This window comes from Castanea sativa, chromosome 2, assembly GCF_040712315.1.
Source record: "Castanea sativa cultivar Marrone di Chiusa Pesio chromosome 2, ASM4071231v1".
Taxonomy (NCBI): Eukaryota; Viridiplantae; Streptophyta; class Magnoliopsida; order Fagales; family Fagaceae; genus Castanea; species Castanea sativa.
Window position 1 is genome coordinate 52,886,273 of NC_134014.1, and position 28,000 is coordinate 52,914,272.

General features: G+C 36.4%; 1 protein-coding gene and 1 long non-coding RNA gene across 3 annotated transcripts; both read left to right on the forward strand.

Moving 5' to 3' along the window:
- Window positions 1–28: 28 nt before the first annotated feature.
- On the forward strand, window positions 29–27,986 carry LOC142623926 (uncharacterized). 2 transcript variants are annotated; one of them, XR_012842248.1, is made up of 11 exons: window positions 29–197; window positions 2,885–2,981; window positions 3,087–3,119; window positions 5,150–5,273; window positions 6,423–6,577; window positions 6,663–6,741; window positions 7,668–7,750; window positions 8,985–9,057; window positions 25,977–26,157; window positions 27,121–27,308; window positions 27,636–27,986. It is a non-coding gene; the product is annotated as an uncharacterized LOC142623926 (long non-coding RNA). The 2 variants fall into 2 exon arrangements; XR_012842247.1 differs by lacking the exon at window positions 27,636–27,986 and having other exon boundaries at window positions 27,121–27,511.
- Window positions 19,118–21,123, forward strand: LOC142623925 (transcription factor TCP7-like). The gene has a single exon (XM_075797413.1). The coding sequence runs from the start codon at window positions 19,430–19,432 to the stop codon at window positions 20,210–20,212; it is 783 nt and encodes a 260-aa protein (XP_075653528.1). The 5' UTR covers window positions 19,118–19,429; the 3' UTR covers window positions 20,213–21,123.
- Window positions 27,987–28,000: the final 14 nt, after the last annotated feature.

Below are 28,000 nucleotides of genomic sequence, written 5' to 3' on the forward strand. Positions count from 1 at the left end.
GACCCATCCTTTCTTGTTTCTCAAACACACGGACCTCTCTTTCTCTCTCTCTCTGCGTTTGCGATTCCATTTGTTGAATCTGTGCGTGATTTGTGTTTGGAACCTAATCTGCTGCTGCAACAATGTCATTCTTGGGTTCCGAATTGTCCTCTCTCATGGCGGCGCCACACAAAGCCTTGTTCAAAATAGCCGTGATCGTAAGCTCACTCTCTCTCTCTCTGTTTAGAATTTTGTTTCTGGATTCTGGTTTTTTTTTCCGTTTGTTTCCCGAGAAAATGCATGCAGCGAAACGTAATCAAGGTTTTAAACCTCAAATTTATGAAAAGAAAACAAATCAATATTTAAACGTAGAATCTAAGCTTAATTTTCCTCTTTTTTCTTAGAACCGAACGGAGGTTTAGGATATATGAAATAAAAAATTTTCCAAAATTTTAAGATTCAACTCCGTTTGGTTGCTAAGAAAATTTTGAAAGAAATTAAAGAAATCAAAAGAGCTGAATGAAACGAAACGACGAAAATGTTTCTGTCATTTGTGCAACTGAGATAAACGGCAGTCGTTTATTATAAACGGCAAACGCTTATTGTAAAAGCTTCTCTGTGTTACTGATTGTGAATATTGTTTTTTGCAGAAGAAGCTTGCTTTTGGTTGTTTACTAATTAGGCTTATGCTATAGAGATAAGTCCTTAGTTTGATTCAGTTTCTTGTATAATTACTCTATAGCAAAACTTGATTGATCCTCTATGGGTGTTGTCTCTTTGAATGAATCTAGGATTATCCGTGTTGTCCAATTAGATAATAGCAATAAAAAGTTATAAATTACCGATAGTTCCAAAAGCTTAAGCTGTCAGGAAATGGTAAATTTAATTATTTAACTCTAATTCTAACAAATCCCTAATCATATTCGAACATGCTCTAATTTATAAAGGAAAGAGTTTTCCTTATTTTTTTTGTTCTGAATACATGGATAGCAGTAGCACTTTGTGGGGTTTCTATGATTGTGGAGTTAACCATGATAGGTTGTTATATTCAAACAAGTGATTTTTCTGTAGGTAATGGTAGACATCGCTAACCAAGGAGTTTCATGTAAGCATCAAAATAGAATTTTCTTTTGCAGTGTTTTGGATTAAGTTTCCTTTTTTATAACATGTTTCTTGTTGCATTAGACTTTGGCTAAATGCAAACTCTGATATTCCATGTTTCACAGTAATAGAGTTCTGTCATAATGCTTAAAATGTATTTTTAGCCATAGCATTTAATTTTTGGTCCTTTTTATTTGGAATTGAAGCAGGTCATCACCAATGAGCTTTATCTCAACTCGCACTTCATCTTCTCATAATAATGGGATGGAGTGTGAACCCATCCACTAGATACGTGTGTAACTTACCAATACTGCACATCATAATTTTTCTAATGGGCTTTGCTTAAATGGAACTTTCTTTATCAATAAAAATGGGGTGGAAATTGAGGTCATGGAACAAGTCTCACTTAGTGCATTTGTAATGTGCTCCCTGTTATCCAGAATACATTCATCATTATTCATGGCATCATCTTGAAATCCACTTCAACAACTGTTCCAAACAACTTCATAGTGCATCCTTCAACTCTGGTTATTGATATTCTAAACTTACTTGGTAGAGGGTGAGGTCATGGGATGAAGTCTTATTAGGAGCATCTGTAACTTTCGAATGAAAAAATTTATGCATGTCATCATTTTGAAACCCACTTTGACAATTGTACCAAACAAGTCCATAATGTGGTTCTTCAATGCTGGATATTGGTATTAACTTCTAGAGATCTTTCATTGTAGTCGTCAAAAACTTTCTCCAGAAAATGCAATCATTGCCATCCATGGATGATATTTATTTCATCCAGCTTAAAAGAACAATAAATTCTTCTTCTTTCTTTTCTTTTGATCTGTTGTGAGACATACTTGTTTCCTTACTTGCCTTCAAGAGAAAATGTTTATGTACATTCTTTAACATACACAATCATTAATGTTGCCCTCATGTTTGTTTGTATTTCTACATAGTGTCCTTGTTTGTAACAGGAACCTCAAATATACATTTGGAGCTACATGTTGCTGCCGCTTTTATTGCACTATCATATTACCACAATTAGCTATCAGATAGCTCAAAGATTTAAAGTCATTTAATTCACATGCTTGATCTATATTGTTAAGTGAAGTCGAGAAGGGGCTCTATGATAATTATGCAGGGATCCAGTCTCTTAGATCAAGATAGAGAAAGATCACTTAATGTTTGGAACTTTTGAGTTACCAATCCAGTGTTCATCAAATATTTTTTGTTGAAAACAATCTAACATTTTGCTGAAATTATGTGCATTCACTGAAATGATATTTCTGGCTTGGTAAATTTTCAACTAATTTACTAATATGCAGTATGCCTACTTGTCAGTTCTATATTTCTACTAACCATAACATAGCTCTGTTAATATGCAAATCAGAAAGGGCCTGGTTGGATAGCTGGCTCCTATTTAATAATGATTGTTTAGTTGGAGATGCAACTCCTAGCTCTTGTTGATTTGGTTTCTACATTATCTTTTTTGCCCTGTTTTCTTCTTCCCTTGTAGTTTTGTTTATATAAACATATCCACAGTTTATGCTTATCTTACATTTACTTCTGAGTTTTCCCATTTAATGCAAAACATTGATAAAGTGGATCCATTTTAACCCTGTATTTTTGCTAGTGTGTGGTGTTGTTATGCTTTTGTCTGACATGTCTGGAAGGGAGCCTTTATATAAGAAGTATTCAAAGGATTCTGCTTTCTGAAAATTCTAGTTTATATTTCTTTTTAGAATTTCAGTCAGCGCTGTTCTGATCATTGTTTTGTTCTTCCTTTCCTTTCCTGCCTTTTGGGTTCCAGGGAATTTGTATTTTTCAGTTCACTAGTCCCGAAGGAATTTGAAAATTACATGGAGAGTGATACAAGTGTCTTACCCTGCATTGGTGCTCTGAGAGAGGTCTAGATCTTCATTTTGTTATTTTATTATTCTTATTAAATGTAATTTCTGTAGTTTTCTCTTTGAAATATATTGTGTGCATTCTTTTTTTCTTGGTTTATGCAGGTGAATTTGGAGTGCTTTCCTATAGATAATCAGGTATTTGTTGACAACATCTCTTCTTTCAGTTCTCCCGATGCTATGTCAATCAATGTGCCTCATATTAATTTTAGAGAGTCAACTAATCTGTTATTTTTAAATTTCCTTTTTTGCAAACACCATCTTCTTGTATTCAACTCGAGAATACTGTATAAAGAAAATATTATTTATATGAGAAGTTCTGATTTGCACAACTTTTGGTGAATTGTGTCCAGAATTATCTATCCAGATTATACTTCAGATTATTGGGTTTCATTTTTTTCTCCTGACTGTAATCTTGTTATCGCTGGAAATTTCTTCTTAAACACTTCTTCTACACCATATAATGTATGTTGTGTTTATGTTCTCCTCACCACATCACAACCTATAATATATCGAGGTTTGCAGAGTACTGAAGTTTCTGCAAATACTTTTCGGGAGCCAATTCGGCTGCCCATTTTAATTAAGTGTTGCTTGCTAGGCATGGTGACAGATGGTCCTCAAGTTAGAAGACTGTCTTTAGTGAATGGTCAACAAGTTTAATCATGATTGTTATTAGCATAAGCTGAAGTCTCAGTTGCTGGTGATTCTAAGACATGTTGAAACTGTTATTACATTGAAGCCATGCTTTACACTTCAATGCTTAAATAAAACTGAAAATTGCAAAATATGTAAATTGTAAGGTTCAAAATTTCAATTTACTTTACAGCAGACACTTCCGCCCTCAAAATTAACCACCAGAAATTTTTACATGGACCATATAAGAATTAGCTGTTTGATACTATTGAATCCAGTGAACTCCTGCCATCTTCCTGTGTTACAAACCTAGGAAATACAAACTATCTTAAATAAGTCATTTGACGTTTATCATTATTATGCTAGGATATTTCCAACCCATTTGAGTTTAGACTAATTCCTACAATACATGAGCCCCTTCACTTGTCATCTATACTACTATTTAAGGGGCTTCTCTTGTTTAGATTCCTATTTTTATGTGCCCAAAGTACCCTCAAATCCACTTATTTAGAAAGTATAAAATAGGGTTAGACACATGAAATTACTAATTTAAAAATTCCTAAATTTTAGATAACAATTTCTTCCATCCACGTTATTTCTTCTACCTCCCCCAATTAATAATTTTCAAAATGCTAAATTTCCTCAGTACATATCACCCCGTTTAACCCCACTATGTCTCAAATATGATAATTCTTTTGGCCAGAGTCCTTTATGGCATCACTGCTCCATGAGGACTCAAATTTAATTTTGGAAGCTTCATACTTGCAATACAAACATAAATGGAATCTAAATCCTCCCTCTTTGATGAGAGTGTTTGTAACAATAAAGAAAAGAACGGAGATTGATGAGATTTTCTCCATACCAAAGTTGCAACCAGAAACTGCCTTGCATCTCAATATGGGATTTCTTCTTCGATTTTCCTCTAAGAAAAAGCAAGCAGTCAAAATTGAGAAAATTATGAAACTGCGTAAACTGTACATTAGGCACTAAAAGTTGCCAAGCACCGAGACTGCAACTAGTGAAGAAATTCTTCCAGTCAGTGATCAGTGGGCAACAATTAAACACATGATTCCTATTTTATACAGAAAATCGGCTTCACATCTTTGGGTTTTGGTGTTAATATATATTCAATTTAAATTTGTACCGATGAAGAGATTATTTTGAAGTCTCTGTCCATGTGGATCATAAATGCTTTTTTTTCACAGCTCTTGCTTCATTTTCTTAATCTCAGGTCATTAAACTTGCTTTTAGTTAGTATTTGCCATTAAATATTGTCTGTCTCTATATAGATTAGATAATGCTTTGGTGAAGGTTCAGGAGAGTTGAAACATAAAATTTCAAGATGTGTGGAAACTGAAAGGGAATCTGTGTGCTTTACAGACAGTCCTGCATTTGGCTACTCTAACCTCTGTTGGCAAGGACATTTAGGATTATAGTTACTGCTGAGCATCCCAACCATATTGATTTTCACTTTTGTTCTAGCCATTTAAACGAAATTTGAAATAGCTTTATTAACTGACATCCCTTCAATGCAGGCTTTTATCACTAATCATGAAAGAGCATTGTAGGAACTTTTTGGTGATGTTGAGAACCATAGCAAGTTTGGTGCTTGTTTAATGTGATGGCAACTCAAATTTCTACAGTATTGCTTCATTGAAGGTTTGAATCTTACATTAAAAAAAAATTCCTGTGGTTACTTATATTTAATATAGATTTATATTGTGGGTTCTAACTAGTTCAACTAGTAAAGTCACTGATGGTTGAATAAGAGATCTGGGGTTCAATCCCCGCCTACACCAAAAATTAATTAGTGTCTTGATCTGATGATAAAAAGCTATCATCATGAGCGGACGCCATAAATTGAACTCTCTTTCAAAAAAAAAAATTATATATATATATATATATATATAAATTTGTGTTTGCATGTGGCCTCCATTTATTATATCACCAATAATGGTAAATCAGAAACACGCTTAATTTTTCTGATTGCCTTTTTTAACTTATGATCTAGTTTTTATGCTTTTTTATAGTTTGGGTAAAAAATCTGTGAGTGAGAACAACTTTCTACTCCAGTATCATGTTATTAGTTACCATAAATGCACAGATATAGCATGTGACAAATCTTGTGTACCATCCTGTAGCACTAGACTAGCCTTATGTATCCCTTACATATTTTCACTCAACCATTTGTGTTACGCTTTATTTTTATTATCCTAGATTTGCTCATGCAAACTGAATTATTAATAAAACTCTGCTTCATTTCTCATGATTCAACTTTTTTCTTCTGATTCAATCATGCTCAATGTGGAATTTGTCACTCATATGCATGTTGTTTAACTAAGTAGCTCTTAATAAATAATGATAACAGTGAGCTCAGTGTTTTATTGGAATTTACTGCATATGTTTTGAGTCTTCTCTTTTTGGTTGAATTTGCCAGATGAGGACAACTAGAATGACCATGTTTATCTTTTTGGCCATGTGTAAAGTCTTCCATCGTTGTTATACAATTCAATTTGGTTTAACTAGGATTTATAGAACAAAATAAAACCTTAGCACGACCATTTTTGGGTGGTTGGAGTCATTTACCTCTTGTATTCACGTTAAGGAATTGAGCAATGGCTTGGGTCTGGCTGCATTAGACCTTTAAGTTAAAGATACATGGTTTATGCATAGCTTTAGCAATGAGTTTAGACACTGAAGCTTTTATTTTTATTTGGCACTATATGTGGAAGAATTGACTCCTGATAATCAAATCAGTACCCTCCATTATTTTCTACGGAAATTTCTACATATCTTTGCATTTCTCAGGAGCTGCCATTTCTGCAATACCATGCTGCCAAGGCACTTGATGACTCTACAAAAGCGGCATTAGCCTACTACAAAGCTTGCTGCTGCAATTTGGAACTGTATTTCTGAATACAAATCTACCACTCCCAACTTTCCATAATAGATCAGTTGATCAGGTTAAATGAATTTTCCTGCTATGACATTCTTTGGGTATTCTCTTCCAGTTTGAATATATTGAGTGTGTTGAACTTGCATGTATAGATTGCTCCTGTCATACACGAATGGACTTATGACGCAATGTGTCATGTTGGATATGGATGATAATAAATATTTGTATAAGGTAAATCTTCATGTTGTTTTTGTGTTTTCCCCCTCTATGTTTGCTTGTTCATTTTTTTTCCTCCCTTTTTGTCTTGTGTTTTTATATTAATGGATGGCACATATTTCATAAGAAGTTCCTAGCAAAACAGGTGGTCAAACTGAAAGAAAAGAGGTCCTTCGGGAGGACCATGATCCAATCTGGCTTATAGCAGATGTATGTCTAATACATATACAGTTGACCCCCTTATAATTAATATTTAATTTTTTATAATTATTATAATAAATTTAGGGGAGGAGATTTCATTCCACTTATAATTAATAATTCTCATATTTTATAACTAATAGTTTTTCAAAAGCTTTCCTTATGACTATTATTTATAGGAATAAAATAATTATACTTATTTTAAATATTATATGAATTAATAAATTTAATTAAATTTTTTTTCATTCAAATCCTAGGCTATTTTTAAGATTCTTTTCTTTTCTTTCAGAAACTATTACTCCATACATTGATTTCTGTTCACATAAGCCGAAGTCTCAACTAGGTTCCTCTTTGAACATACCATTAAACCTCTTTTTTTCTCTTGTTTCCATCACTCCTTTACATTTTCTTTTTACCTTTATATATATATATATATATATATATATATATATATATAATGTATGTATGTATGTATGTATGTATGTATCCACACACACGTCACTCATATGAAAATTGTTTATGTTTCAATTTATTAACTAATAAATATCTAAATAATCTTAGTTTTTTTTGTGTTTTGTCTGGAAGTCCAAAAAAAGAATTCTTCTATTCATTAAAGGATTAAAGAATTCTAATTAATCAATATTTTTTCTATCCATCTTGATTATAAATTATAACAGGGTCAGCTGTATAGTTTTTCTTTCACTTCAATATCTTGACATGAATTCCTTTTCCACTAACTGAAGTATCAGGCTAGTGAACGTTTGCTTGAGAAGATGACCAACTTCATATTGAAGAACAAAGCTACGCAAATCTAACAGAGTAAAAGGTTGGTGCAGTCATTTGATGTTGAACTTTGCATGATACATGGTTTTTAGCTTATTAGTGTTTCTTAATGTTAGGGATTTAACACATTATCACTGTTTATTTCAACTATTTTGTAGTTTTTAAGCAATACCATGGCATATGTCCAATAGAACATGGATCTTCTGCGATTGTCAGAACTGGATGCTTATCTGATTGTCACCATTGTGTTTTGGAACTGATTATGGCAATCACTTAGACAACAAAGAACCTGCGCTCTGACAAGCATTAGTCATTGTTGATAGAACATATCTTGGGGATAGAAAATGAAACTGATGCTCACTATAGTTATGAATTGAAATTCCCAATGGGATTTAGCTCAAATGGCACCTCATTCCCTTGTAAGAGCAAGGTGGAGGGTTAGGTTGTCATTAAAGAGCCACAAGGTTCATCTAGTTGTCAATCAAAAAAATGGCATTTAAGTTACTCGTCAAAAATAAAAATGAAGCCTATAAGTCAAAAAGTCACTAGCTAGTAAATTGGTAAGCTTCTTGCTTGTGATTGAAAAGTTGCATTAAGTAGGGTCCTGTTGTGTTTTGATTACAATTGTTGTTCTCTTACAAGAGTTAAATAAATTGTGGAATACAATAAACAGTGAGGAAGGATTTAATATTTGGGACTGTAAAATAAGTAAACCTAGGAAAGAAAATATTATTTAGAACTTTGATGAGGATTTGTGTAGAGATAGGTTGCTATTTTAGTTTCATTAATGTTAGGACCCTTTAGGTGATGATTAACCCCTTATAAAAATGGCATATAACTTAGGAAGACAAAGGTTATGCAATTAGAGGTGATCAAAATGGATTTGATCACTAGCAGGTACGTGAGAAGTGAGGAACACGAAAAAAACACACACACACACAATATGAAGGAAGATGGATATGGTATGTGGAATACATTAGATTGAGTTTAGCAATGATATAGGTGCTGATTTTCTTTTCCAAGGCTTTGAGAAGTATGACTTGAATTTTGCTGATTTTCTAATGATTCTTTTGATATTTGAAATGCATTTTGTACCAATTTCACTACTTCTCATAAATATGTACATGGGATATGAGTTGCTGAGGTCATTAGAAATTAAGTAGGATTCAAGGCAAAAAGGAGAAAAAAATACATGGTGTCAAAAGTTTTCTTAATTTCATCATGCAGCCTTGCACATAGTTTCAATCACTTGTGACATTTCTTTGAATTTTATCTAGGGATGGAAGCGAATTGGTTCAAGCTTTGCCACGGTACGCTGAACAAGTTGAGAAGATTTCTCTCCATGTGGAGGTTTGTTTTCTTCCTTCATCAAGTTACATAGCCCTTGTTGGATAAAGCATGTTGGCATTTACTTGGATTAAAAATATGAGTGGTTTAGTCATATCCACATGCAAGCTGAGAAATTTTTTTCTTTCTTTTCTTTTTTCCAATTTTATTGGATGTTTGAGAAAGTTCAAAATGCTGTGTAATTATACAATGACTATTAGATTCTTAAACCAAGAGAAAAGAGAAAAAGATATATATTAGGATAAAGTTCAAACTATAACCCTAAAGTCTGAGAGTCTTTAGATTTTACACTATAAAATTTCAGAATTTGGAAAGCAACCCCTCATCCATATTTTCCTATAAGTGCCACATAAACTTGCCATGCGTGTTTAGTATGTCCAATAAAATGATGTCACTTCACTATTGTCGCCTAAATCCAAAAATGACGTGGCATCATTTTATTGAAAGAACTAACATGGATGACAAGTTTATGTGGTACTTAACGAAAAATGTAGATGGAGGAGCTATGATGCTAACGGAATATAATTTTAGGGGCTAAAATCCAAATTTTGAAACTTCAAAGTGTAAAATTCAATCCTCCCCAAAGTTTTAGTGGTGTAGTTTGCACTTTAGCCAAAAGATTAATAGCACAATCTTCAATTGCTACATTGATTTATCTTTGGAGTTGAGGCATTTTAAAGTATTCATGCAATTTTAATTCCAAGTATTATTCAGAGCAGACATACAATTTTGTTTGAAAGTTTGCTTCAAAACTAGAGTTTTAGGTGTTAAAGACGAGAATAAAATAATTTAGAAAAGCTTAAGCAAGAAAGAGAGAAGAACATGGCTGCCAACTTGCTCGAAGAGACTGAAAATGATGTGAACCGGCCAAAATTGAAGTTGAACTGACCAAAAAACGAGATGAACCGATTGAAGCTCTTCAATACCAAACAAAACCAAATAGAGGTTTTGTAGGGGTTAGGTTATCCTTATCATGGATAAGGGACAACCAAAATCTATACCCAAACAACCAACAAAGGATTAAGTTGTCCTTATCTTGGATAGGGAATAGCTTAAACCTTGAACCAAACAGGGGTATTCACTGTCAACTCTGGCCAACAGGCTACCGCCAACACTGGCGGCTTTGGAACACATTGGATCTGCAAAAAACAATTGAGAAGTGCTAAATCTGCCGAGACAAGCCAAAATACACCCCCCAAAAAAACCAACAACAAATACCAAATTTGACACCCACGACCGAGAACAAACAAGATTGAGAAAGGAAAGGGGTTGTTTCAACCACAAATCTGTCGTTGAGAACAACCAAAACTAATCAACAACTACGAGAATGACACTAACAACAAACTATCGAGAACAATCATCAACAACAATCAATCTACCAAGAACCACCAACAACAACCATCGACTCTGATACCATGTTAAAGACGAGGATGAAATAATATAAAGAAGCAAAAGCGAGATAGAGAGAATAACATAGGCGATTATGTGGTTTGGCCAATGGCCTATATCCACAAAATAAAGCCTTAGCAACTACATCGTTATTGTATACTTAAGTCATCTATTACAGTGAACCCTTACATGGTATATACAGAGACTAGAATTTAGGGTTAGCACAACATGGGCTTACAACATAATTAGACCTCTTAGGCCATTACATCCACTTAAAGTCAATACTTTTACATTGGGGTTTAGAATAGATAGTGGCATATAAGTCTACTCTAAAGAATACGATTAGAAATAAGGGAAAAGTTAACGGATACCCTAGTAGCATTGGTTTAGGAAATATTTTTAGAAACTTTTTATGAGGGGGGGAAAAAGCAATTGGTCTTTTTTACGATATTTTATATTTCCTATAAAAGTGGTATTAAAAGTTTCCTTAAATGGTTCATTAACAGATACTCTAAGGGTATCCGTTAACAGGATCCTAAAAATAGATATCAAAGTTAGCGGCTGTGGGTTCTTTTTTTTGGAAAGTACCCAAGTCCATTGATGACAAGGGATCTTGGGCCTCCAAGGATGGATGGTTGGACTGGGTCTGGTTCTCCACGGCCTATTGGGGTCATTATATGAACCAGTTTGTGCGCAAGTCACATAAAACTCCTCAAGGCAAAAATGCGATTTCCCCCTAAGTAATAAAATACCATTATAAGTGTTTTAGTGTCATAAATGAGCATTTCCTCTTACGAAATGAGTAAAATAATTATTCATAATATTCACAATGAGAAAGAGATTGAAATAAAATATTTAAAACTTATTTTTTATTGTGTGAACATTTAAAAGAGCTCCTTCATTTGATTCCCTGAGTGTGATGTCGTGGCACCCTCGAACATGATGTCATGGTTCCCAAAGATACTAGGTCCGTAATCCATGGAACCCAGAATCTTTGGTTCCTTAAACTATAGGATTTTTCTCCATGCTTATTGTTGAGGTTCAAAAAATCATAATACAAGGCCCAAAGAAATAGCACATTGGGCCAATCCCATGGAAAGTAAAACTGAAAAGAGGTTGAGCTCAAAAAAAGAAAAGGATGGTAGGCCCAAAAGATTTGAAATTCAAGATCCATAAAGGGGTAGGTTTTAGAGCCCATGAAACAAAGAGAGGAAAGAAAAGGGCGTAGCCTGCCAAGATCAGAGGACCAAAGAGAGTCTAGTAGAAAGAACTGGACCGGGATACCGGAGACTATCAAGAGCCCGAGAATCCTAGGACGTGCAGCACAGCCAAAGTGGGATTGGGACAACTCAAAAGGGGAGCCAAAAAGCACAAGAAACGAAGGACAAATATGTCCTTCTCAAGTACTCAGTGATGTAGCAAAGAACCAGAGAGCTTGGAAAGTAATAACTCACGAACAAGGAAGCTGGTACCTCGGGAAACCTAGGAACAAGAACTATGAAGGGAAGTAACTAGGGGAACTTTCAACCTAGCAAGAATAGAATCGGTCCACTTAGGAAAAACGACAAAAAGGAAGAACGGCCAAAAAGCTGAGGCAAAAAGAGAAGCCTTGGAGAAAGAGAAATTGAAGGTCAGACATCTTAAAATGGAAGGTCAGCAAAGGATTTTTGGAGAAAAGGCATTAAAAGAAGAAAACTGTGAGAAACAAGGAATAGGCTAGCCATTAAAGCCGCTGGTACGCTACGGGCTCTGTTACCTAGGGGAGCAAAGAAAGGAAACCAACGGTACCTCGGAGCCTTAAGGCGGCGCTATAAAAGGAGAAAGCAGCAATAGTGAAGAGACAATTTTTTCAACAATGGTGAAATCAGAATAGAATCAAAAAACTCTGTAAAACTCAAAGAAAATAGGGGAATTATTTCCCGGTATCCCAGAAACAGTCACTATAATACAATACTTGGATTCAAAAGGATTCAAAAGGATTCAAACTTAGCAAGTCTTAGAGGTTGAGATAGCCAACTAAGTCTGCAATTTTTGAGCTTATTTGGACCTTGTAGCACGATTTAGTGAGCACGTTGTAATCCAAAAAAAACTCTGTAAAACTCAAAGAAAACAGAGGAATATCTCCCGGTATCCTAGAAACAGCCACTATAATACAAAACTTGGATTCAAAAGGATTCAAACTTCGCAAGTCTTAGAGGATGAGATAGCCATCTAAGTCTGCAATTTTTGAGCTTATTTGGACATTGTAACACGATTTAGTGAGCATGTTGTAATCCATAACTAAGAAAAATTAATGGATTAGTTCTTGTTGATTTGAGGATCCCGAACAATTACTCTGTGTTTTATTGTTATAATCTTGTCTTCCTTTGCTGTTTTCTTGTTGCTCAATACATATTCTCGCTTGCTAGTGTGTACGTATTGCAGGAGTCTTGCCTGTGCACCACTTGGTTTTGTAAACAGCCCATTTAGCTGATGTGAACCAAGCCCAGTCCACCAAACAAGAAGCAAGGCACCCGGGATCCTTGTTTCTACATGGGCCTGGGTACCGTCCAAAAAAGGACCCTTGCACTTATTATGCAATGGAGTTTTGTCATTTTCCTTTACCTCTATAAGTCTTGCACAAGAACAACTATACAATACGCATATCTTCAAATAATTATTAGTTACTTAGATTAGAATATACATTCTAATACATATACATATTTGTAAATGAATTTCATAAGAATGAGTCAGCCAAGAGGATCTTGGCTCCAATTCTCCCAGACTTAGTGTTTTTGCACAAGACTTGTGGGATTTGGAACTCAAGGCCAAGTAGCTTTACTTAGGCATTGCCTTCCAAGATAGTTAGGTGAGGAGAATTTGTTGGGAGAGAGTGATATCTGATGTGTGCTCTCTTTGGAGACTAAGTGATATTTTGAATGATCTCAAGGATATGGGACGAATTCTTCCACCTTGGCTCTTTTATTTTGTTCCTTTTCTCTCCCCTCTCCCTTGCTGGGCTCTTAGAGCTCTAAGAATTATCTTTTTGAACCTCTAAACTCTCCCATTTTTTCTCTATCTAAATTCCTCTTTTCCTCCCCCTCTTCTACTATGACTTAGTGTTCCTTTAATAGTGGACATGGTCTGGTACCCCAGGCGAGGACGTCTCTAATCTGTTAGGTAAAACCATGTCCTCTAGAACCTGAAAAAGTGCATTGGGCAGAGATTTAGCTTAATTAGGCAATTATAACTCAAAATGGGCATTGTCTTTAACTACAAATGGAAGATTCCTTCTTGGAAAGTCAAAGGAGTGGGTGGGCTGCTCAATGCAATGGATGACAGCTTTGATTGAAAATGACAATTGAGAGGAAATTGTGGGGAGATGTCATATGCACATGGAGGAACTGAGTTTTCCATTGGTTCATGCATTCCGAGCAAATATGTGAACCAAGGGAAACCTTCAAGATCCTTCTTTCACCAGAAATCACTCTCCTACCGACCAAACTACTTCTCCCTTACTACCCACTCGATATCCCACGGGCTTGGACCATAGGTTACAAAGATAATACCTAGTTCTGATAGATTTTTAGTGGCTTTTTGCTAGAAATTTGAACATACATCTTGGCTTTCCCATGTGTTAGCCAAGGTCCTCTCCTCAAGGCTTCAAAAGGACACATTAAGGTCCTAGGTGGTCTTAGGAGGAGGAGGATTGGCCTTCATAGTAGTCTGTGTAGGCAACTCTGGCACTTTTGTCTAAGCTGCACCCTTGCCCTTGGGGTCCTCCCTTGTCTGAGCTGCACCCTTGCCCTTAGGGTCCTTGGCAGTAAAAGGAATTGTGGCCAGTACCAATACTTGGCTTTGGGATGCTCCCTTCTCCTTAGAGGGATCCTTGAGCGCATGTGGAAGCTTAGCAGGCTCTTTATCCTTCTCCACTGCACCAGTTTGGTCGGCCTCTTTGAAAGGAATGGTTGAAGTTGGGAAAGCACCAGTGGAGGCAACTTGGCTCGACTCTAGAGCTTTGGGATCAACCTTGGTGTAGGAGCTTAAAAGGCCAATTACTCTGAGGGCTAGGTGATAGAAGGCATTTTCTGCCCTCTTTAGTGTGGAAAAAGCATCCACCCCAGCTTGGTCTAGTGCTTCATTCCACACTTGGAGGCAGTAGCCTCTGCAAACCTCAGTGACCTGGGTCCTAAAGGTCTCCTCAGTTTTTGTCACCCCAATATCCTACCCCTCTTGCTCGGCCTTAGCAGCAGCTTCCTTAGCCTCCTTCAGCTTCATCTTTAGAGCCCCTATCTACTCTTTAGCTATGGCAAGTTGATCCTCGGTTTGGCGCAGTTGTTGGCGCTGGCTCTCTGCTTGCCTCTCAACCCCCTCCAGAGCTACCTCGGCACTCTTCCTATCCCGGTTTGCCTCAGTCAGCTTGACGTTGAGTTCTTGAATCCTTTGCTCTACCAGATTAAATGTGTCGACGACAGCTATGCGTCGCACCTCATCCTCTTTCATGTGCTTGTGGGCATCATCTACCCACTCCTCGGCAAGATGCGCCGCCTGGATCGCCTTTAAAAAAAGAGAGAAAGAAGGTAAGTTAAATTATTTAAGGGCAAAAACAGTATAAGTACTATGTAAAAAAAAAAAAAGAGAAAGAGATGAAAAAAGACTTACCAAGGCTAAATCCCTATTCAGGGTTAGAAACAATTCGTGTTTCTTTAATGTCCTCAGGTCAACCATATCCTGAGGTAGCAATAGTTGCTGCTCCAAGGCATTGGCCACATAACCTGCCTTCCTCTTCTAAAAGTTCCTGATAGAGGAGTCTAAGGGAAAGGGGGCTCCATTCAGTATCAAGGGGGGATCCCAGACCTAGACCCTGGGACGACGGTCACGTCCTGTCTTTGCAAGTGCCCCCTTACTTGAGGATCTCGTTTGTGCCCCTTTAACTATTTTGGCCCCTTTTTGGGGCTCAGGCTCCTTGGAGGGGATGACCTCCCCTTCCTCTACCACATTCTTGCCTTTTCCATCCTGTTTTCTTTTCTTGTCTGCATTTTCAGGCTGGGAAGTGTGGGTAAGAAGAGAAGTAGGGGGTCGGGTTTGGATAACCACATTAGGGATCGACCCTTCTGCATGAGTTTCGAGAAGGGCAAGTAGGTTTGGCTTCGGCTTCCTCTGTAGCACCATTGCGTCAGGTATATTGGGGGTTTCCTGGACATTGCTGACTTATGTGAGGGGAATGTGGCTGAAGGTAGGTCTGAAGGCTTTGGAGATTGGGGCTAGTCAAAAACTTGGAAATCCTCCTCGGAATCTGAAACCTCCATTACTTTGGCAGCTTCTTCAGGAATCAGATGGGAGGAGGTTGCCTCTTCCTCGACGCTGCACTGGAAAGGTAATTCTATTGGATGAGTACCTTTAGGAGGAGGACCAAAGAGGAAACCAGGCACAGCGATATTGATTTGGTGCAGCCGAGGATCCTCTTCGTCTTGATCACGTACTTGGGGGCTTGGAAACTGGTGGATATGGGTGTGTAGCCGAGGATGACATGAGCCGCTTGTAATTGTCCGTCGGTATGGACAAAAATTTCAGACTTTAGTATCCTCGTCAAGTCGGGCTCATTAACAAGATTGAGGTTTGGAGCTGTAGAATACTTATCTGCAAATTCGCTAAGAATAAAGATATGGTTAAAAATAGGACATCGTTAAATGAAGAAAAACAAGTTTACAAATTAGGAAAGGAGAAGGAAAGTTAAAAAATAATAATAATAGTAATAATAATAATCCTAAACCTAAGCATCCCACCTGGTGTCCCGTCTCGTGTTGGGAAATGAAGTCCATCATGTTAGTCCCCCGAGACTATTAGGAAGTCTTTGTCCATACTTTCGTTAGTATCGAGGAGGCATGATATGAGCCTGACTTCGGGGACCCTAGTTTTCAGGTAATATCCCCGACGTTTGAGTTTCTGACAGTTGTAAACCTAGTTAACGTCATGATAGGTGAGGTTCACACCCATCTTCTTGTTAAGGGCATCTACACTACCTAGTATCCTAAACACATTAGGGGCACACTGGGTCGGACAAAGCCTGTCGGCAATTAGATAATCTCCCGTCACTCTACTCATGGGAATTCTCATTCCCCCTGCTATAAAAGCAATCATGGGGATTACTACCTCCCCTTTCGATCTCAAAGCATGCCATTCTCTTTGGCGGCAATACCGGATCGAAAACCCAGCCAGAATGTGTTAACGGGCCTTAAAGTTCTCTATACCCTCTTGTCTACTAACTTAGCGAATCTATCCATTAGAGGTGTGAGCAGGAAAGATTGAAAGGATAAGGTGAAAAATGAAGGGCCGAAGAAGAAGAGGTCCTAAAATTAAGAAGAAACACTAAAGGTAACTTACAAAAGTATGGAAAGGCTCCTTAGACTGATTCTTGAGAGTTAAAGATGCGAAAAGTGGAACAGCCAGAGTCTTCGAGCAATATATATATGAATGAAAAAAGTAAGCAGGAGAGTTCCCACCCAAATCCCCATAAAACTTTTCCACTGTAGGATCTTTATCATACCATAGAACATGGGAGACAGGGCGTTGTATGAAATAAATGTCGAAGCGTCCCAGATGCCGAAGCATCAAGAGCGTGCCTCTTTGCAGTTGAAAAGACACCTGCACAGAAAGAAGTGTCATAAGAGTAGGAAGGGTGATTGCCAAAAAATCAAAAACCCCTTTTTTCTCGAGGAGCAAAAGAGTGGAATTTCGAGATGCTATTTTAGGGATGGAGGGCCTAGATATAGGTATTGGGCCGTGGGCCGTACTCGAGGACATCAGATAGCCCAAGGATAGGTAAATACTAATGAAACATACAGGTTAATGGGCCGTGGAAGAAGTCCGGTCATAAGGAGCTGGAAATGTTGTCCGAGGAGAAGTACCTCCTTGGTTAAACAGAGTAGAGGTCAAAGGTCTAACCCTTCATCAAGAACAAGGCAACAGACAATCGTGCTGGCAAAGATAAACATCAGATAGAGATAAGACAAAAAAAAGTTGGGAAATATCTTAGAAGAAAGCTACTACAACCGCATTGAATGCTCTACAGCTAACCCCCTGGCTGCATTAATGTGGAAGTGATACCTGAACAGTAACATTCAACCTTACAGCTACTCACAAAGACTTCAAGAAGGTGCTGATGAGATAAGTATCAAAGCCAGCAATCTAATCTATACGTGGAGGGCTAAGATAAAAGAAGTAAGGGAAATATAAAGGAGAAAAACCACATTACAGGGAGGGGGGATCAGAAAATCTAAGGAAGAATCACTATAGACTCAAGAAGGTGCAGATGAGACAAGTTTCAAAGCTAACAATTTGATCTACACGTGGAGGGCTCAAATGAAGGAAGGAATGAGAATATAAAGGAGAAAAACCCCATTACAGGGAGGGGAATCAAAAAATCTAAGGAAAATCATTGTAGACTCAAGAACTGTAATTTTGTATAAGCTTAAGAGAAATATATAAGAACAAATCATCCACAGACTTGGCTGAGGAGAACTTTTCTTGCTTAAAACTGTTTGTTTTATTCTTTTTAACAATAACTAACCTATTGTAACTACTATCCATTTAACTCATTGAAAGTTAATCTTTAAGCCCACTCTCTAACAAATTAATTGCTTTGGGCTCTTTGGGTCATTGACCCTTCATTTGGGCTTTAGGAGCAAATCATGTACTTACAATATATATATATATATATATATATATAATTGATAACATTAAGCTAGCTAAAAAGACTTACAAATGATATGATTCTCTACTTGATTTGTGGTTGTGATGAGAAAACCAATTGTGTATTAGGTATATGCAATCTCCTCTTATGGAGGATGATTACGTGTGCTAGAAACACAATAAACTATCCTATTGAAAAAAGAATGAATGCTCTACTAAATAGACCAATTTTGTATTTTGAGGCATTTGGTTGGAACGAGTTGTCATCTTTGTAATTTGGACAGTTTATTTGCAGGCAGGACAAAAGCATTTAAATTAAGTTATTTAAAAAGAGTCTTATATGTCATATGCAAAGTTCCCACTTTTTTGCAAGATATGAGATAGGCTATGATAGATAATCTTACCTCTAAATAAATAAATTTAGCTAAAAACTTGTCAAAAGCGAGACAGAAATTTATAGAGCTGAAAAGTAAAAAGTAAAAAATAAAAAATGCAGTAGTTGCCACAAATTTGTATATGAAAATTGGTTGATTTCAATATTTTAATGAATGGAAGTTTGATTTTTTTGATTTTATTTTTGGTGATGACACACTAATTTTCTGCTTTAAGCAGTAAAATCATCCCTTAACTCACTTTATTAATTTGTCCTATGATAAGAAGGTGGTGAAATATGAGTGGATGGAGAAACTTCCCGGACGTAGCTGGATCATACCCAAACCTTCAATTCAAAAAGTACGGAAACAAAGTAGGTCCCAGTCTGACATACCCGACTTAAATCCCTCTGCAGACTGATTGGGGTTGTGGGGTAGGAGAGTAACTTGTTTCGTTGTTGCGGGGGGAAGGGTAACTTGCTTCGTAAGTGGTAACTGGTAAACTGGTAAGGAACAAGTAAATTAACATTGTATACTGGTACTAGTAACACAAACAAACAAACAAACAAAGGAGCTTTGAAACGGCGCGTGAGAATAGTAACACACGCACACAATAAAAATAAAAATAACAATAAAAAGAAAGGAAGTAGAGGAAGAAGCTAAGCTACAATGAGCTGTGGTGAGTGTAGATGGGCCCCACCACCCATGTGCCCTCCTCTGTCTCCACCAGCTCCTGCCGCTCAATCATTAGTCCCTCTGTTCCCCTTCTCTCCCAGAAACACACTCTCTCTCTCTCTCTCACAAACTCAAACAATACTCTCTCTCTCTCTAACAACCAAATACACTCTTTCTCTCTCTCTCTCTCTCTCTCTCTCTCTCTCTCTCTCATTAAAACAATTCTTTCTTCTCTCTCTGTATCTCTCTAGGGAAGACTAAAAAGACCCATGTCTAATTCGGACGGAGCGAATAACGGCGTGACAAACGGCGCAATAATCGACCCACAGAGGCAGCAGCAGCAGCCGCCGGGAAACGGAGCTTTGGGCGTGAAGAAGCCTCCGTCAAAGGACCGTCACAGCAAGGTAGACGGACGTGGACGGCGAATCCGGATGCCGATCATATGCGCCGCACGTGTGTTCCAGCTGACACGCGAGCTTGGCCACAAGTCTGACGGCCAAACCATCGAGTGGCTCCTCCGTCAAGCCGAGCCTTCCATCATAGCCGCCACCGGAACTGGCACAACCCCAGCTAGCTTCTCTACGGTCTCGGTCTCCGTCAGAGGCTCAGCCTCTAACTCAACTTCAGCTTCCCTGTCCTCTCCTACATCCGACCACAAACCCACTTTGCTAAGCCCCGCACCTTTCATCTTAGGGAAGCGCGTGCGTACTGACGAGGACGGTAACGGCAAAGACGACACTTCCAGCATGAGCTCCATAGTGGGCTCCACTTCCGGTGGTGCCGGTGGGTTCTGGGCTGTCCCAGCTAGACCCGACTTCTGGACCTTTGCTGCTGCTGCCGCTGCTGCTGCTGTGCCGACACCCGAGATGGTGGCGGCCCAGCAGCAGCCTTCGCTGTTCATGACTCATCACCATCACCATCAACATCAGCAGCCGATGGGCGAGGCGTCGGCAGCCCGAGTTGGAAATTACCTTCCAGGACATCTCAATTTGCTCGCCTCTTTGTCGGGTGGGCCCGGGAGTTCCGGTCGGAGAGAGGACGAGCCTCGCTGAACTGATCATTCTGGAGCGTCGATGTGGTGGCAATCAGTCGTAATTTCGTATATATAAAATATCTGAATGTTTATTGTTTCTTAATTTTTTTTTTTTTTTTTTTTCTCTTTTCCTTTGTGTGGAAATGAAGAGGATTTTTAGTGAATTTGCTTAGGTTTAGGGTTTTTAGTTTGAGTGCAGGGTTTAGGGTTTGTGGAGATTTGGGAAATCTAATGTCTTTTGATGAATGGGAATTCAATTAGGTGATTTACTACTTTGTTTGAAGATTAATTAGCGTTTTAGGGTTCAAAATTGTTTAGGTTGGAGGAGAGAAGAGTCAAGAATTAGGGTTCTGCTTCACAAATCCACGGTGGAAATTACCAAAAAAAAAAGAAAATAAAATTGGGTTTGGGGCCTTTCATTTAATGGACAAGTTTGAGATTGCTGTCGATGGTTTTTGTTATGCTGGTAATGACATTTTGGAGGATATGCTCATAACTTCAGGTTTGGAGAAGTTTAGACAGTGCATTAATCAGTTGGAATTCACAATTAAGCGAATGCAGCAAATTCAGTTCTGCCCAAGTTTGTTGGAATGTTGTGGTGTGCTATGGCAAATGAGAAATCTAGTTTCTTTGCTGCATTTGAGAACTTGTTAAGAGGAGAAACCGTGGTTCTTTGTTGGAATTTGATTCTTGCTCTCTGTTTGGCTTTCATGCTCTATGTTGGCTGTAATGATCTCCATGGGTACTAGGTGTGTGAAAGATAAAGCTCTGGTTCCTCTCTGTAAGACCTCTGCTTTTGAGAATTTGATCAGTATTCTTAGCCATTTCTTATATTTATCCGCGTGAAAATAATGTGTTGCTCTCTTGTATGTAATGAATTGTTTTTGGGTGCCTATGGTGTGAATAAAAAAACCCATCTGCTTCTCTCAATCTTACTTTTGTCTTGTCTTACCATTCTGTGCTATTCTCTTTTGCTCAAGGTGTACATATGTGTATATGACTTTATTCTGCTCCCAATCATTTCAGTTCGTATTACTTAATCTGTGAGCTTTTGTACCTCATTTCTCCAGAAACCTCGTTTGTGAATATGTTGATTCTATCAGTGGATATCGGTTTTTATGTCCCCAAGCTATCCTAGGTTCTTGGGGTGAGCTTGGGGCTTAGGGCTATAACTCCTTTGTCCACTCCTACTAACAGAAACAAAAGTTGATTCTCTTTGTTTTTCTTTTGCTGTTAGCATTTTTGCTAATGAGGTACAATATGATGCACTCTTCTGGGAGAGATCTCTCGTTTGTGATTCATATACTACATTTTGACTCAGTTTATGAAAATTGAAAGTTTGGTGAAGATGAATGGGAACTTCAGAACTGCAACATGTTTGTCTTTGTATATTTAATATAGAGATGGGTCCAAGTCATACATGGTGTGTTGGATTGATCTTTTGAGTTCGTTATTGTTGTTAATTACATTCATTAACAGAGCATTGGTCATTATTTTGTGACTTGTTCCGTTTTGTGTATTTTTTTTGGCATTTTGTTGTTTGTTTTTTTCAAACTATTTGAGAAACTTTTTTTTTTTTTTGAAGGGTAAAATATTTATTGATTATTCTTTCCTTTTGGTATTATAATTCCTTATTTTTCACATGTTTATTCTTCATTAAAAAATAAAAGTAGATTAGTCACTTTTTTTGTGAATTGTTGTGATTTGTGTATTTTGCTAGGGATATTGGGCTTAATGTTTTCACACGTTTGGGAAAAATCTTTATTAATTATTCTTCCTAATTTTTCTCAAATTTAGTCAAGTTGTGGCATTTTCTGGTAACTCATTAATTTTTAGAACATTTATGACATTGCAAGCAGTGTCTTTTCACCCTTAAATCTTATAAGTTTTATGGTTAGAAAAAAGGTATTTCTCTTATGAAGTTATATTGGGTGTAACTCGAACCCAAAAATACCAAGAAAATGCCATTTGACTAAAAGGTCACAGGCGCAAGACCTCCTTGTTCTTGATATCAGTGACTTACCATAGTGAAAAATTGAATTGATCCCCTTTTTTAATAATTCACTGAGGCATTGGAGGTACATTTCATTCAATGCAATTTATGATGTGATTCTGGCATTTACTTTCCATGAAGTTTTGGACTCCTCAGTTTGCCTATTTTCGGTGTATCTTTTATAATTTGCAGGAGACTTCTATCTTGCATTCTCACATATACTTTTTAGGAAGTATTTGGACTATTGGTTGTACTGACAGTTTTTTTGTCTCAAATCTGTACACTGGTATATTCACACACACCATTGGCTGCAGTCTCATGAGACTGTTTCATTAAAAAATTGTTTCATGCTGACTTATGGATATAACTTTCTTCTAATTATATGTTGAAGCCATGCATGAAAGGCTGCAGTCAGAATTCATAAATTATTTGTAGAGCTAGGAAAGTGGTCGAATGGCTTGGGCATCTGAGGTTGGAAGTACCATTGCTTAACCTTTCTTGAGATTTCATAAAGTACTAACTGCTAAGAAACTTTCTATTATAATGTATATTTACTGAACGAAATCATGAATTAGTGAATTACTACCATCTTATTGGCTCAAAAAGAAAGATGATGATTAGTTCATGTAGCTTAGGAGTTAGAATGCTACCAATGGTTTGGTTCCACTGTTTAACCACATGAATGTGCTAAATTTGGAAGTGTGTGTGAGTGTGAGTGTACGATCTATAATCATCGTCTCATAAATATGTACTTGCGGTGATTGATTATTGCAAAACATAAGGGTCAGGACCCCATTATTGATGGGTCCCTCAAATTAAATGTCCTTGTGGAAAATTTGGGAATACTCATGATTTGGTTTGGAGCCATCTTAATCCATACTACATAAGACAGGCTGAAATGCTCGGAAATTGATGCTTGACCCACTCTCTTTTTCCTGTTAAAGACCTTGAGTCTTGGACCTGGGCCATTGAAAATGGTTCAAGTGGTCCGGTAGAAGTGCTTATAGTCATGGGTCAAGGCGATTTGATGATAGGCTATCGCATTATTAATTGTATCTATATGCCCACCTGGTTGCTAATATTTATTTGCCAATTGTCACGTAGTGTTTAGTCCTATGTAAGCTGTTGGCGGTCTGACTGGTCTGACTGTATATGTGCTATATTATTTTTCCCGAATTGTTATGCACCACTCATTATCGATCATTGTGCAATACCGTCACAGCAAAAAGATAAACAAAAAATTTAGATATCATGAGTTTTCCTCTTAAACCATATAAGATAAAAACTTAGATGCCAGTAGGAACAAAACAGGATGTACTCCTTGGATAGTTTCTGTCACTTTAAATATTTCTGTCTCTCCTTCAGTTTTCTTCATCTTTTTAAGAGATCCTATTGGCTAGAAATACTCTGTATCCCCATGTGAGACCAAGTAACTTGAAACAATGAAAAACAACTTCAAATGGCACAAACAAATGAACAGTCAACTAGTAGTTGAAAATTTTGAGGCTAACAAGTTCTAGCCCACTTGGCACCTCCTCTCCTTACAAGTGCTAGGTGGAAATGAGATCGTGAATTCAAATTGCACGAGTAACTTGTCGGTTAATAATTTCAACCAAAAAAAAAAAATTGAAATTTTAAGGTTGAATTATATGACACTTTTGGAGCTTTTTCGATAATCACAAAGCGTGCCTTTTGGAGTTTTTCATTTATATATATATATATAACTTAAATAAATAAAAACTAAATGTGAAATGTAGCTGTTAGATCATAATGTTATTGTTATGTACTGTGAGTTTGTTATACAAAAATCAATTTTGGGTATGATATCACACACCTAAGCCCACCCCTCCATGCTTTTACAAAATCCATTCGTGACCACACTCCACATACTGCTTATACTCAACATAGGAGACTCGAGCAAGAATGAGGTCACTAGGAAGGATTAAACAATAGTAATTATAAAATTTAAAATGATCTTAGCTTAGTGACAGAATTAAATAATAGTTATGATAAAGTGGTCAATGAGTAAAGTGGTCATCTCAGTTTTCATTTTGAGTATTATGAACGGGTTACTTGACACCAAAATTTAAAATAAATAAAAAATAAAATAAAAAAATAATCGCAAACTCCTGCAATGCATAAGAAAATGTAATATGATTATTTTGTAATATGATTATTTTATAAAAATATAATGTAAAATTTTTCGGTTAAATAGTACGTGCTATTTTTAAAAAAAAAATTATAAGTTTTATGTGATGAAACATATAATGTATTTTACAGTCAACAACTATATATATATATATATATATATCGTCATCTTCATTTATATAAAACAATATTATAACTATAATATTGTTTTATATAAATGACGAAGATGACATAGGTTATTAAAATGACTTTTTTAGAATATACCATAATCAATTGATTAATTTAAGCATATCCAATGATAGTTTAAAAAAATGAACACCTGCATTCTATCGAACACATGTAATATGTTACATTAAGTTTAAATTATTATATAAGTTTAGAATTGTAACATTTTTTATTCTTTCAAAATATAAGTATAATGCCTATATTATTAAAACTTAAATTTTAAGGTAGTCTTTTGAATGTTTATCATTTTTATTGTTTATTTTTAGAACTTATATATTTAATTTCTAATGCCTATTTTATTTGTATTTTTTAGCCCAAAACAAAAGAGTTTGGCGCAAATAGAATAAATTTTCATACTTTTCAGCCCAAGAAATAAGAATAAATAATAAGGTCCAATTAGTTTGAAATTGACTGAAGTGGATCAAATGGGACCAAAATGGACTAAAAAGAATTGAATTGGACCAAATTGGACCGACTAGAACCAAAATAGACCGAAGTGGATTGAATGAACCAAAATGTTTCGCTTATGTGACTCAAAAATAGCGTGTCAATAATAAATGTTACACTTCAAATATAGATATAGATTAAAATATACTTGGAACGAAATTAGATTACAATTACAAGCTAGTTTAGATTCTATTTGTACTTTTTTGAGAACGGAAAGCAAAGTCATTCATTAATCAAATCAAATACATCATCTACTGGGACTCAAGGAAAGAAGGGACTTCCTCCACCCAGTAATGGCCTTCAGTAAGATTAATAGCATATTGAGATAAGAGATGAGCAGCCTGATTAGCAGGCCGTTTAATTTAACATGGTTTAATTCCCAACTAATGAAATTTTGCATTAGTCTTCTGGCATCAGCAACCATGTGTCCTAATCAAGAATTGTCCACTTTGTCTGACTTCATTGCATTGATCTCAAGCAGAGAGTCTCCTTCAAGAATCACCTGTTGAAACTTGAAAGCCCAAGTCTATTGCGAATTGAATTGCTTGGAGTGCAGCAAACAACTTGGCAGCCATTGGATCTTTCTAAAGTCCACCTCTGCCCACCATAGCAACCATTTACCAAAATATCAAGAGCACTTAACCATATGCACTCTACCTTTAAATTCTAACGAGGAAAACATATTTGCGTTCAGTAATTAAGATGCTGGCACTAAACTCAAGCTCATGGTGAAAGTTCCTGCATTGACAATTTTGTCACTGATTTTTCAGAAAACTCTAAATCTTTCAGAACTTTCTCTTCTACTTTTCCCTAGTAAACTTGAAGAAGAAAGTAGATGTTCATATATTAGAATGTAATTCCACCCTGAAAATTCTGCTTCTTCCTCTTTAGTCTTAACTCATTATTTTCTCCATCATTATATATTTCCTTAATGATGTAAGTGCAATGATACTACCTAAAAATGAAACAGGTCGAGTTCCAGCAGTTTTTGTGTTTGGAGATTCAATTGTGGATACAGGAGCCAACAAATATATCAATACTATACTGAAGTGCAATTTGAATTTCCCTTGATATGGGAGTGATTTCAAAGGAAGAAAACCTACTGGAAGCAGGAAGGTATTGAAATGGAAGGGTTCCCTCAGACTTCTTAGGTAATGCCAAAACTACTCTATTAGTTTCTACTAAATGGACTGGCCTTGCATCACACACATACACAGAGAAATATATATACATATATATATTATGAGATTCTGAAACAATCTTCACCTGAAGGATTTGGTCTCAAGGAGCTCTTGCCAGCTTAATCATCTGAACTCAAACTTGCAACTTCAAGAGATTCTTGCAATTGCAGCAGTGGAGCTAAATAGCTATATAGCTATTTTAGCTTCACTCAAACACAAAAAATCATCTTGCAGCAGTGGAGGTAAAGGAAAAAAATTTAGCTAAAGTGCTACAGTGCTCATGTATCAATACATGAGCACTATAGCTGAGAGCTATAAAAAAAAATTATTTTTTATTCACCTTTCCAATTAAATTGTGGTTGAATATTTTTTGGGTAGTGGGATATATTATTTTATTGTAGTAGATATATTATTTTATTGTGATATTTATATTATTTTATTGTGTTGAAAGCTAAAATAGATCCACTGCTGCAGCATGTTTTATAAAATGAGTAGATAAAATAGATAAAATAACTTTTTGTGAAGCTAAATTGCTAAAATTTTAGCTCCACTGCTGTGGATGCTCTTAGTGGCATTAGCTTTGCCTATGGTGGTTCAGAATGTGATCCTCTCACATCCATGATGACAGTAACTCCCACTCTGATCTTCAATTTGCTTTTCTTCTAATCTTTCTTTTTAAACTCCGTGTCAATCATATTATTTTATTTCTACCTTATTAGTCCGCCTTATCATTTTCAAATCAGTTAAAGATGTTCAAGAATTACATAAAGAAAATGAAGGCAAAAACGAGTGATGACAGAATGACCTTTATAGTTTATACTATCATAGGAATATACATATTGTGCATAGGGAGTGATGTGTTGCAAATTCTTATTTTGTGTCTACATTCAGGATATTTCAGTATGATATCAATTAGTCTTGAGTTTCTTGCAGGAAAGTTTTTGAAAGCATAGAAGACAATGTGATCTAGATACAAATTATCAAGAAAATTGGTTAGGTACTGCATGGCCACCATGTGAGTGCACCAATATAAAGAAGTAAAGAAGAGACTGTTTACAAATAGACCGGTCTTTCCATATTTTCATCCCAAGTGCTTATTAATACTGTGGGAGACAATTATGGTCAGTAGTTCAACTTATGATCCCCAATTTGGTATTGCAACTCATAATTTGTAGTAGAATAGTGCATACTAGAAGACGCATACCAAGAAAATAAGACCATAATTGCCAAATTAATAAGAATTTACAAAAGAACAATCATGTGCAAAGAATTTTTTTTTCGTTGATGGTGATTGTAACTCTATCCATCCAAAACACAGACAATTTCATACCATGAAATTATAAGTAAAAAAATTCATTTAAAGGGGTGTAAAAAGAAAAAACTTTTTTTTTTCTTTTGTTTTTGCTTTTTCGTGACGTTCAAACAGGGTCAAAGTAAATAATTGGCAGGAACTTTATGGCATTGGGTGCGAGAAGGAGTGGAGTGACAAGTATACCACACTATCCACTTGGGTTTTTGCTGATTCAAAGAACACTGGGAGGAGGCTTACAAAGAAGTTGAAACCAGCATCTGTGAACCAAGCAGCAATTCTCTTCAACTCCAGGCTCTCCTCCCAAACGGTTAGCCTCAATAAAAATCTTCCAGCAACTAAACTCATCTACATCAATATATACAACCATTTACTTGGCCTTATACTACACTTTGCACAATATGGTAATCTTCATCTTCGCTATCTTTTTATATATATATATATACAAGATAAAAACTCAACTCTAGTTTAATCTAAGTGTTTATGTAAGTAAAGCTCCCTTCT